The sequence below is a fragment of the Apis mellifera genome, linkage group LG4 (assembly GCF_003254395.2).
Source record: "Apis mellifera strain DH4 linkage group LG4, Amel_HAv3.1, whole genome shotgun sequence".
NCBI classification, from domain to species: Eukaryota; Metazoa; Arthropoda; class Insecta; order Hymenoptera; family Apidae; genus Apis; species Apis mellifera.
In genome coordinates, this window is record NC_037641.1 from 4,559,154 (window position 1) to 4,572,216 (window position 13,063).

Below are 13,063 nucleotides of genomic sequence, written 5' to 3' on the forward strand. Positions count from 1 at the left end.
TAGATCGAGGATTTCGTTGTCACCGAAAGGTAAATGGCATATTCGTTGTCAGACAGGCATCCAGTAGCCTATTTCGAATTATAAATGTGGCAGACACGTACACGCTCCACAAAACGAATGATCTGAATTTAGAATAAATATATATTATCACGTTTAATTTAATTCACACACATTTAATACATTCTCGGATATTAAATATTTAATGTAATTTGAATGTAGAAAATTTTTCAAATAATTTCAAAGACTCGATGAGATTTGTGCAAATTTAATCGAATAGAGAAGAAGTGGAACGTTTCTGTTTGGAACAACAATTAATAAAATCAGAAACTAAAGCATTTTATTATTTTTAATTAATAACAGAAAGAAAATTAATTATGTATAATTATAAATATATTTTTTATTCCTCTCATAAATTGATTGTATTGAAAGGGATATAGATATTTATAAATGAAATAATATGATAAAATAAAGTGATACTGATATAAATAATTGGATTGCAGATTTTTATGCAACAAAAACGTGTTCAAATATCTCATATAATATCATTAAAATGTACTCAGAAAATAGAGAAAATTATACCATTGAAATCCCTTTTTGATTTATCTCGATATCTCAATTGGTTGCCGAGATATAAGGATTTAAAGTGTCCATAGCATTTACACAGTGCGGAAGTTATGAATGGATCCCTGACCTACATTTTTTTCCTGGAAACGCGTACTACGTCCTTCCAGGAATTACGTCTGCCACTTATCTGGAGCTTAGTATAGGTCAGTGACACGAAGTGCGAGCGAGAGATCCGAGTAAGCGACAAGGAAAGAGATATTAAACGATTAAAAATTACCCTTCTCTTTACACGACGATATCTCGAGAACCGGAAGTCGGATCGGGATAAATGAAAGAGCATTTTAAAGAGGAAGCTTCCGCGCTTCTAACGATCGTTCACCCGTTGACCGGAAGTCATTATCTTCGGAATTAGAGCGGTTCAAAGTTTTGCTAATTTTAATAGAGTTTAACCATGTTTTAGGTAAATGATTAAAAATTACCCTTCTCTTTACACGACGATATCTCGAGAACCGGAAGTCGAATTGGGATAAATGAAAGAGCATTTTAAAGAGGAAGATTCCACGCTTCTAACGATCGTTCACCCGTTGACCGGAAGTCATTATCTTCGGAATTAGAGCGATTCAAAGTTTTGCTAATTTTAATAGAGTTTTACCATGTTTTAGGTAAATGATTAAAAATTACCTTTCTCTTTACACGACGATATCTCGAGAACCAGAAGTCGAATTGGGATAAATGAAAGAGCATTTTAAAGAGGAAGAATCTGCGCTTCTAACGATCGTTCACCCGTTGACCGGAAGTCATTATCTTCGGAATTACAGCGGTTTAAAGTTTTGCTAATTTTAATAGTGTTTAATAAATTTAGGATAAATGATTATATATTTTAATCAATTTTTAATTATCAATAACTAAAAAAGTAATATATTTTGTCTTCCATTTTCGAATTATAAACATGCAAATATATCCGTTTTACAAAATAATAATGAATTAAATTTCCAGTTTGTCAAATTAGAAACTCATCCTTCAAGCGATTCGATGGAAAAAAAAAGAAAAAAAGTTCTAAATTAAGACACGTGCCAATACGTGGAAAGTTTCACAAACGCTATGGATACTTTCTTTTCGAAAGCTCGAAGAGATTTGAACAAACTTAACCAAATAACCGATGAAAACACGTTTCGAGCTCAACCAACGTCTAAACCAACGAGCTTATCTATTTGCGCGAAAGTTATACGTGCAAGCCGATTAGAACACCCAACCCAATCCACCCCCTTTGCGCCACATCCGTCACCGAGACCAACCATCCCCTATCCGTTCCCAAACTGATTTCCAACAGAGATTTATCCGAGCCCCAGAATTTCCGTGTTCCTTCCATTTTCAATTCGTGTCAACGTTGCCCACAGAAAGTAACGAATCCTTGCCCCCTTGTCGAAACGTCTTCAATCCATGTTCAAAGCCACCGACTTACCCTTGTCCAAGGATCCGTATGATTCTCTGACGATTCCCTGCCGACGAACTTTAATCCCTTTTCACGGAGACAGGTTTCAACTTGAAACTGCCGATGAACCATGCATGATTTAACGATTGGACTTGGATTAAAATACGACGAAGTATACGCTCGAATGTATGCACTTCTAATACTCTCTCTCCATGTTAAATACATAAATTCAAAAATTATCACGAAAATTCACGAATTTGGAAAACATTTTTACTTGGCAACAAAATTTCCAACGTTTCTAATAACGTTTTAAGAAGAGACCCCGTCCTTCGTTATTTCGTGTCGTCAGCGTTAACGCTTGTTACTCACCCCTGCAACCGGCATCTTCCATCGGGTTCCGGAAGCGATATTCATTGTGAGAAATTCCTCGAGGTGGTGCACTGTTTAACGCGCGTGTTAATTTCCCGTCTTTGATCTCACGCGCTTTATTAAAGAACCGCGTTAGAATTTTCCTATCCCCTCGCTTATTTCCAAACTCATTAAAATTCTACGCGTGAGGATAGAATTTTCGAAAGTTATATAACTGCCTCGCGCATCCCTTCCAGACGACATTCTTCGTACGCAAATTTCCAAGTTCGACGAAGAATCTGCGTTTAATTCAAATGATGTTGTCACGAAACCAACTTATGATGGGAATGGCAAAAAGTTTCTCCCCTTTTCAACGATGAGACTCTTGGATCTTGGGTTTATTCGATGAAAATGAAACGAATGGAGGATCATTTCATTAAATTCATGATATGAAATATGATATTGGTCGATTTTGAGATAGAATTTGAAACATCTAACAGAGATTTCAAGAATATAATTTTAAGAGGAATGTCTACATGAGAATTTTGAATACAGGATATCATTTGATGAATTAAAAATTATATTAAAATCGATTAAAATTTAATTGTATTGTATTTTTCACTCTTCAACACGTGTGGGATTTAATTTCAATAAAATCTCTGGTATAATGTGTATAAAAGTAGCCGTAATTATAACTATACATAGCTAGCCGAGTAAGTAAATTTAAAAAAGTAACGCACGTAAAATTTAAAAAAAATTACAGAGAAAAGCAGAGTTATATAGTAAAGCATTCTTTTTCAATAGAAACTGGCAAAGCTGCGTGGAAGAATATGGAATTTTAAAATTTCCCTCTTTTCTCAGGCTTCAAATCCCATTATGAAAATACTTCACTCTTTTTCAAATTTTCTCAAACAACTAATATTTCAAACTTAAAAATTGTGATTTTCTTCAACCATTTATTTTATTAACAACAATTGAATCGTTCAATCTATAATGAGATAATAATGAGATAACAACCAAAAAATAAATGTAACAATTTCAAATTATTACTAAATCAATCTGATTATCTTATTGATAAGAAATGATTGATGGAAGAAGAATCACGAAAATAATTCGTAAAAAATAACAAAAGCACAGCAACATTTCCATCATTCTATCCATTATCAATCCTTTCTTCCGATCCTCCCCGATTGGCGCTCCAATGTCCTGGACAATGGAGAGAATGCAGCGTCGCATTTTAAACCGCGAAGCAAAGAAACACCCTCCCCCTCTCCATTCCCACCCAAAATATACAATGCCATTCTCGATATCTCGACGATTCGAATCACCGCTAAAAATCCATTGAAAAACCTTATTCGAGTGTTTGCATTCGGATTTTTGACGGATTACCACCGTTTCCCGTATTATGGAATACAGCAACGCTTTCAAAAACTCCGTTCCATCGCACGAGGTTATTCCCGTCACGGAGGACGCGAATCGGTTTCGAAACTTGCTTGCGTCACAGGCAGACCCACCCGCGATATTGGCAACCCGCGTTGAGGATTCCCGGTACATCGCGGAAAAAGGGGCGAGCAACGTTGCCCGCCTCCTCTCTCGGGTGCAAGATTCGTCCACGGGGGGAGGGGAATATGTATCCAGTCTGCCACGTTGCGTTGGTATCTAAATCATGGTGATGGACGAGACGAGTGACGTTGTCTCTTCTTTCCTTCCCTCCTGAGGGTAAGCGTGCCAGTTGATACTCTCTGTACGAGATATTCGAAGAAATACAATGCATGGATGCATCTCTGGAAAAGAAGAAGATAAAATGTGGAATAATGGTATGTACGTTGCGTATATTTTTACATATATGTATATATCTTTTGGAATTTTGGTAAAATTAAAATTAAATTAATTAAGAGGTGAAGTTTAAAAATTATTTTATTATTGGTACAAGGTAGTGGACAGGGTGGTTAAGTTTTTAAATTGGATAGATATTGCTATAGCATAAATTAATCGATTTATTTTATATTTCAAGTTCTCTTGTTTTTGAGAAAATAAGATCTGATACGTGAGAAAGAAATTTGGAAGCGAATCAGAAAGAAAGAATAAAAGTACGAAGATTAGATAAAAAAGGGGGAGAAGAGAAAGAAGAAGGGAACATTGTTTGAAAGGAATCGATGGAGCAAGGAAACGGAGATAAGGGGGACAGGAAACGGGTTTGTGAAGGGATGATTTCACGGATTTATAACTGAGCAAGATTGTGTGGCGTGTTTAATACCACCTTTGTCAAGCATCGAGATTAAGGTGTCTCGTGACTGAGATATCCCAACCAGTCGTTGTCACAATATAACGAAGGATCGCGCCCTTGTTATCCGGGAAAACCCCTTTGGGAAAGGGGTGAATATCAGTCTTATATCAGCTTTATCAGCATGTTTAATCTGACTGGTGTCAAATTTAATGCGTGGTTAAAAGATACGTATTATTAAGTTCGATCCTATGATGGAATATTTTAACGACTTAATCATTTATGATCCGTGTAATCCTGGATCATCCTTATAATCGAATTTCCTTATTGATACTACGATAAAATTCACAATTTCACGTCGAATCATTGTCATATATTAATTGTTGTGAGAACAAAAAATATAATGCATAAATTATAAGGAAGAAGAAATCTACAATAAGAATTAACCGTTTGAAATAATACGTGATCATTCGACGTGTTCGAAATGATCTGGTGAAAGCATCGTATCATCGCGTTACTATCTAATAACCACAATATCAGTTGCAATTTATCATCGTCATCGATCTTGCCTGTTTCTCTGATAATATAAGGTAAACTCGAAAGATGAGAACAATTCAATTTCTCTCGCATACCAGACGCGTTCTCTCTATCGAGGGAAAAATGAATGACTCCCTTCCTCGCTCAATATTTCACTCGACAACGGTTATCGGCATTCGAGGCACGATCGTAAGCGCTTGTCATTAGAGTAAGTAAATGCCGATATAATAATTTGTTTCGTGTCTTCAACGTCCCTCGAGAAATCATCCGCTATCACGAAACGCCTCTCTCCTTTTTCTTCCCCGAGTACTTTTTATCCGCTCGAATCAGTTGGAACAGTTGGTTGTCTGTTGATTTTACTTAGTATCAGGCGAAGATTTATGAGGGATATCTCTTTTTCATTCGTTTTTTTTCCCTCCTTCTTTTTTTTTTTTTTTGAAAAGAAAAGGAAAGAATAAATTGATCAGTCCTTTTTTTTTATTTTGTTCAAAATAATGCTTTAATTCTAATTGGAATATGTATCGATGAATATTTGTCTTCGCAATATTATCGTTGATTGGAAGCAATAAATAATATAACTAAGAGCTGGATAAGCAATACATGTGGTACATGATTCATTTATATGAAATGTTTTTATAATGTTAAAAACTTGGAAATTCATTTAACTTAGGAAATATCTTAGCTTTGTATATCATAAATTTGAAAAATATGAATCTCGAAGAATTTTAAAATTAAATGATTCTTGCAAAATGATTTATGTTGTTATCGTCACTGCCAGATATTCAGAATCTTTTAAATCTCAAATGTAGAACTTTGAAAACGGATCGAGGACAGATGTTACTCGTATTGAATTCTAAATGACAAAATCTTGCCGGTTCATTTAACTTTCTCCTTTCGTCCAGGATTATTTCACTCTCGTGAACTTGGATCATTTGTAACATCGATTCGAGTTATCCTAAATCCTCGTAGATTTGATGGAAAGAAATGATTAATTGTTCCATCCCTCGTCTTATTTAGAGTAATAAAATTATATTCAACATATAGAATATAACAATATAGATAAATGAATTTATATTATAGTTTATTTTTCAAATTATTTATAAGTTACTGTGTTTATCTTTATTATTGAACATAAAATTATCCATTGACTACAAAGGAGGCAGAGAAAAGAAAGGTCTCATTTCCAAAATTATCGATAGATAAGAATGAACTAAAAAATCAAGCTTCATAATTCAAATGATAAATACACAGATGATTTATATTTTCAGGTATAATTGTAAATAATAAATGAAATATTTTATTCAATGAAAAAAAAAGAAGGAAAAGAAAAATTGTCAAACTACTAGTAAAAAAAAAAATGTTATAATTAAATTATTGGAAGAAATACTCTGCTTTCATAATCGTTGATACTTGAACGAGTTGATAATGCATCTTTCTTAACGATGGACAAGCAAACAGCTTCCATCCTCTCCCGAAAACGAAACTCAATGCTTACAAATTCGACGAACGGAGTTTGCCTGTTACACCAACGACAATTAAATTCCGTTTCTTGCCGAGGGATTAGTCAACCTGTCTACGGATTTGTCCACGTTAATTAACGAGTCTGCACCAGGAAAATCTGGCCTGTTCGCGTGGGAAATCTATTCGTTCTACTTGCCTCGACAAATCACTCGTACCATTTGATTCTAACGATAAAATGCTAAATCATAATTATTGCGAAATAATTTTAGAATGATAAAGATGGAACGCATGTCGAAAATTGCATCATCGAACGAAAGGATATTAAATATTAGATAATTCAATGTGAAGTTTGATAATAGATTTCGTCATAGTAAAATTATGTACTTTATTGTATTGTTTCAAAAAATTGTACGAAACAATTTTTGGAAAAAATTTATTTTCCATTTTCACAACGACTATTTGTCGCAACAATGCCAAAAATATATATATACACATGTCATACACACAGATAAAAAATATTTATTCCTCGTAACAATTTTATCATTCATACTTTAAAACTGGATAATTAATTTGAATTTATTTATAATCAATAAATCATTCGTTCGATTAAAATAGAATAATAATAAAATATATAATTGTATAATAAAAAGAAAAAAAACTCGTAGGATTTATCGTCGACGATCGTCGATATTACGATATTATGCGTCGGTTAATAAATCGGTCCACGGAGATGAATAATTAAAAGTTTCGAAATGATCGAGGGAATTGGTGAAAGTTGGTTGAGTTTCGATCGACCCAAGTGAATGATCGACAACGTTAGCCCATGAAACAGAGAGTCCCGGAGAGTCCAAGTTCCGAGTGGAAACTTGAGAGGGAACGAACTCGAACCTCGGGGAAGACCCGCAAGTCGAGATGATACCTTGATTACTTAGGCGGTGGCAAGTATTGATTTCATCGGTCGACGCGATTCACGGGTTTCCGTCCCATTAAACGGCCAGCCTAATAATATCTAAGAAGAAACTATTTCGGAGTATGCTCGATTATTCTTGAACCGTTGGCCAGGTCAGCCAGGATGTGTGTATATTTCTTTTTTTATTATCGAAACTTGGAAAGTTGAATCGAGATGTGGTACGTGGTTATTTTTGCAATTGGGTTACTCGAATAAAAATAGGAATTTTAAGGAAATTGGATTTAATCATATAAAAATAATTTTTTTTTTATAGGGATCGCACAAGTATGATCTATTTTCTTCATAATTCGATGTACGTCTATTCTTGCAATTGGGTTATTTGAATATCGAAAATTTATTGAGAATAAAAATAGATGTAAAGTCAAATTTATTTTATTGTGAAAATTATTCGTTATATAGATAATAAATGTAGATTTATATTAATTTAACAATCCTTCTTGAAAATCTGAATTATAAAAAAAAAACGATATAATATAAATATAAATTTTCATTGATTCATGTAATTTGCTTTTATTTTTCATTTGATATTTGCAATCTAATCTTCTATTTAATATTTTCCATTATCTAATTATTCAATGTTATTTAAAATTAATTGTACGTAATAAAATTGTCGCGTAGTTTCAAATTGATTAATCTCCCAATCGAAATGACACGTGATTTCGTTAATTTCAGGATTGGTGAAGCTGCGAGAACTGGTCAGGTCGCCGAAATCTCAGGAGATGGAGGTTAACCTCAGGCAGGCAGATCCAGATTCCTACAGGCAAGTTCTATCCGAGATGAAAAGCAAGGAAATACGGAATCTCATCGTGGATACGAGGCCAGAGCATATGCATCATTTTCTACGAATGGTAAATACATATTCGATGTATCGATTTCCCGTTTGGCTTCGATAATCCCAACTCGTCTCCCATGTAAATATCTGCCAGATATTCCCTACTTTCTCTGTGTTTGCTTTTATCCAATATAGATCGTGGAACAGATCGTTCCTTTTATTTCTCCTCTTAAATCTTGTAACGCAACTATCATTCCCTTATCTCTCTCTTTCTCTCTCTCTCCCTCCCTCTCGACGTTTTAAATACAGTACAGAGCTTCATTAATGTAGATCTGTTGGGAGACAAACACGTTCAGATAACCATTTAATTCCTCCAGCTATGATTTTTCGATTCCGATTAATAGGAATTCACAGATTGACGTAGCAAGAGTTTTTGTAAAATTCATAATAAATTTTAAAACAAATTTAAAAACTATTTTGCAAGTATAATTACTTAAATAATATTTAATGAATTAATTTTTTAACTCATTTCGTTCGTGTCGTTCGAAATATTTCGAGTTTACCTACAGTTTAAATGTTATGTAAAATTTCGCTTAGTTAAAGTTTCACTATTCTCTTTTACTCGCTTTATCAGGGAGGAAATATTTATTAGAGATCGCGTTTGCCGATAAATTGATGCAAACTTCGATGACTTCAGTCATTAATACTTAATTGCTACGGAGAGATTCAAGATTGTATTTGTCATATTTTTGTCAATTAATATCTATATTTTTATATTACCATATAATATTACTTTGCATTTTATTTATTGCAGATTTTTTTACGATTTAAAATTTTCACGAAAATATATAAATATATTCTCATCGAATGAATCTCGAAATTTCCACTATCTTATTTTTTATTTATTTATTTTTTTTTAGTACTCCGTTGTCAACGTGACAAAAGCATCAGATATATTTTGTAGTTTGATTTATTTGAAGTTTCGTAGATCACGTGTCAGTGCGATTGACAGACTCGGTATCTATATTACTATCCAAAATCTCGTGTTAGTAACTCGATATTTTAAAGAATTGTATTTTACAATACAATTTACACATATATATATATATTTTTTTCACTCGCTAATATTCCATCTATTAATATTTTTGATAATTTCGTTCGAAAAAATTGAACATGGCATGACGAAAAAAAGAAAAATCGAATGAATTCCGAATTATTCCGATGAAAATAATCTCTCTCCAAATGTCTGCCTGCTTTCAGATACTGCAACTGCAAATGAACGACTACAAGTACCACTATCTCTTCACAACTTTCGTAAGTACACTCGGGCCAGGGGAAGTGGATGGAACGCGGATCCACGCGTCTCGAAAACGCGATCCATCTCTGTGTTCCAGGATATCGAGACGTTCGACCTCGAGGACTTCAAGTACAATTTCGTCAATATCACTGCCTTCCGTCTGGTCGACGCGGAGGACGTCGGTGTGCGGGGTATCCTGAGGGACATGGAGCGATATCAGCCGTCCGGGAATACGATTCTCAACAAATCGAGAGTTATACAGGTGGGTAAAAAATTTCCGTGTCATCGAGAATCTCTTCTTCTCTCTGTGGAGGGAGATGTAGAGAGATCCTCGCTTGATGTTTGCGCGATCTGTTATTGCACTTCTTCCGATATATATTCGCGCGCGATCGATTTTTATATACGTAGAGTATAGGTTTGCACGGTTAAATGGATGTGTCTACAGTCACGATTGTTCACTGACTGTTGGATGACTTCTGAAAAAATTGTTGCAAGAATTATAAAAGCAATGAACAAATAATAGACGGAATATAAATTCGTCTATATTTATGAAAATTACAGAGGTTACTTTTTTATAAGACCATATTTTACATTAAATCAACGAGTTATTAATTATTCATATTATTATTTAAAAAAAACTTTTCTTTGTATATATATAAAGAACAAGTTTGATTTTAATTATTTTAATATTGCAGAATCATTCATTTCATTCGAGGTATAATAAAGTAGAAATAGTGTTTTATTAAAAAAGATATAAAAAAGCACACGATATTATCCCGAAAACACAGTGATTCGATAATAAGAAATTATATTTTACTTCGTAACATGTACACATACATAATCATATATATAAACCTTCGAGTAGCGTAGTTATACTATAAACAGAACTATAAACAGAAGGGTAACCGGATTAATATTACGCGTACAGTATTCGTAAGAGACGGACGTGCGATATAATTTTCCGCGTAAAATCGCGATTCCCGCGATTAAAATGAAAAATTGTCACGCGCAATTTGCAGCCTGTTAACAAACAAACAGAAGGGAAACTTTTCGACGATGTGAACGCGAAAAAAATTGGCATTTTCCCTCCCCCGTGTTGTGATACTTTTATCGATCGTCAATGGTTGAAAGTGTGGAACACGTGTCAACTCGTTGGAATGCAAAATAATGATAACAATGGGGGAAATCCAGTGCCTGGTAACGCGAGTTAAATAATTGGAAGGCGGTGTTCTACGAGCGAATCGGGTTCGTTAACGGTTGATGAAGAGTTATGAATATAGCCGGGATTAAACCGGCCACGTTGATCAAATTTCGCGGAATTTAGGGGACGATCCTCCTGTTTACGACACGCGTGCCTCTATTACCGTTTCCTACTTTTTCTCGATTTGCATTCAGATTAGCGGCGTCGCATCGGTTAAACGTCAACTCGTGTAAAAATGCGTCCGAATTTTTCCACGTCGAGAGAAACAGGTAGATGGACAATAAGAAATTTTAATATTTGTTAGAATTAACGTTTCGAAATTTTGTTTCAGAATCGAGGATCTTGTTGCAAGAGACAGATTTTGATACAATGAAGTAAATCGATAAATTGTACTTTGTTACTCGTCGTAATATAACAAAAAAAATTTTTATAACATCTTGCAAGATCCACATAGTTCTCATTATCGATTATTTGGAAATAATCGAAATGTACGAAGATCTTCGATTAATAAGAAACAGAAAAAATATCATCAAGAGTTCTTCGAGTTTTTAGAAAAAATTTCGTAAAGGAATCCCGTGATTATCAAAAATTCCTCGTTTTAATAATAATTAAAGAAGAAAATGGAAACGACTGTCAGATCTTGCGAGTATATACACAGGAAGAGGAAGGGAGGGGGGCGGGCAGTTGCTTTGCATTCTTTTATTATTCCATCCGACACGTTTCGTCAAGATAACTAAATTCCTCGAGTGGAAATACGTATCCTTTTCTTCGTTTTTCGTGTTCCCTCGGTTGGAACGTCTCTCGTTTCTCCTTTTTCCCTCTCTGCTTTTTCATACAAACGAAATCCGCGGAGAAGATAATGATATAAATAAGTTTTTAACTGTGGAATAATTTCGTGACAATCTAATTATGTGATCTTGTTTTATAATATCGAATATGGCATTCATCAATTAATAATTACGAAACGCAGATGATGATTGATTTTCTCGTGTAATTTTTTCGTGAAATTAAATAACGAAATGGGTATCAAATAAATATCAAAAGAAAAACAAGAAATAAAATAAAATAATGGAAATAATGGAAAAATAAATTGTACTATTATTATAGAATAATATATGAGAAGTTATTTAGACAAATTTTCTAATTTGTCTTATAAAAACTGGCGACTTTATTTATAATATTGGAGGTGTTTCAATATTTCCAGGGTTTCCTTAGAAGGTTTCTTTTCTGGGAATGAAAACCTTGGATCGGATTAGTCAAGTCTCTTCTCATAATCTATGCATTTCTTTGAATTAATATAGTAAAATCGAATGCGAAATATGATAAAACATCGCATCTCATAATTTAAATACAAGTGTTGAATGTATATAAATACAATAAGCATAATGATTAAGTTTTAATTAATTAACACGAAATTGTTTGTAAAATAATTTAACGAATTAAACATCATTGAAAGAAATAAGAAATATTTTCAGAAGAATATTTTTCACAAAAGAAACCATATTTCTCACCAAGTCGAGAAACTTAATTCTTTTAAAATCGACGCTTGCATAAAGTGCACTCGAATGGCTCGTTTGAATCGACAATTGCATTCCAAAGAAATGTGTCGAGTGGAAGAGAAGTAGAAAAATAAAAAAAGAAGAGAATAAGAATTGTATTAATACTGAAAAAAAGCAACGTCGATAATTTCAACAAAAAAATTAATATCATGATGGCCAAAATATCATCGTCAAACAAAGTTATGATGGAAGCTAATAAACTAAGAAACATGTGGCTTCCGGTTTTGACTCTTAATTTAAAGGAAGAAAAAAATTGGGGGAACGAAGACTTAAGCAGAAAGATGTGAAAACATTGTGGGATAAATCGCGAGGAGATTTATGATTCTCTTTAATGATTGTGTAAGAGAAAATTTTTCTAATTATGCACGTTGCGATGGTTCAACTTGCGGCATGGAGCAAACCCGTGTTGAATAATGGAAAAATTTTATTTGAATTTAAATTAAAAAGTAACTAGTTGAAGTAATTTAATTCGAATCGTTAGTTTGAATAGTGTTGTTTTAAAGTATAGAAAATATGTTGCGTAGAATATTGATTCGTTTGAATTCAATTAATGATTTCTTTAATCTTTTTTTCTTTTATTTTTAAATTTAATAAAAGAAATAAAGTTGTGAAAAATAATCATCCTAAACATAAGATTTAACGTGATGCAAGCAAAATGTAATTTCAAGTACGAATCAATATTATATTACAGTCTGTAA

At 33.4% G+C, this 13,063-nt stretch overlaps 1 protein-coding gene across 8 annotated transcripts in view; it reads left to right on the top strand.

Moving 5' to 3' along the window:
• LOC412993 (glutamate receptor ionotropic, kainate 2) overlaps positions 1-13,063 on the top strand; it is a 118,532-nt gene that overhangs the window by 52,421 nt on the left and 53,048 nt on the right. For all 8 annotated transcript variants that reach the window (XR_003304578.1, XM_026440355.1, XM_006558658.3 and 5 more), the window contains exons 5-7: positions 8,209-8,384; positions 9,569-9,622; positions 9,703-9,867. Coding sequence is in view for 7 of the 8 variants with exons in the window: in XM_026440355.1 (XP_026296140.1) it covers positions 8,209-8,384; positions 9,569-9,622; positions 9,703-9,867 (395 nt within the window). In the remaining variant the exon portion in view is untranslated. The remainder of the gene's footprint in view (positions 1-8,208; positions 8,385-9,568; positions 9,623-9,702; positions 9,868-13,063) is intronic.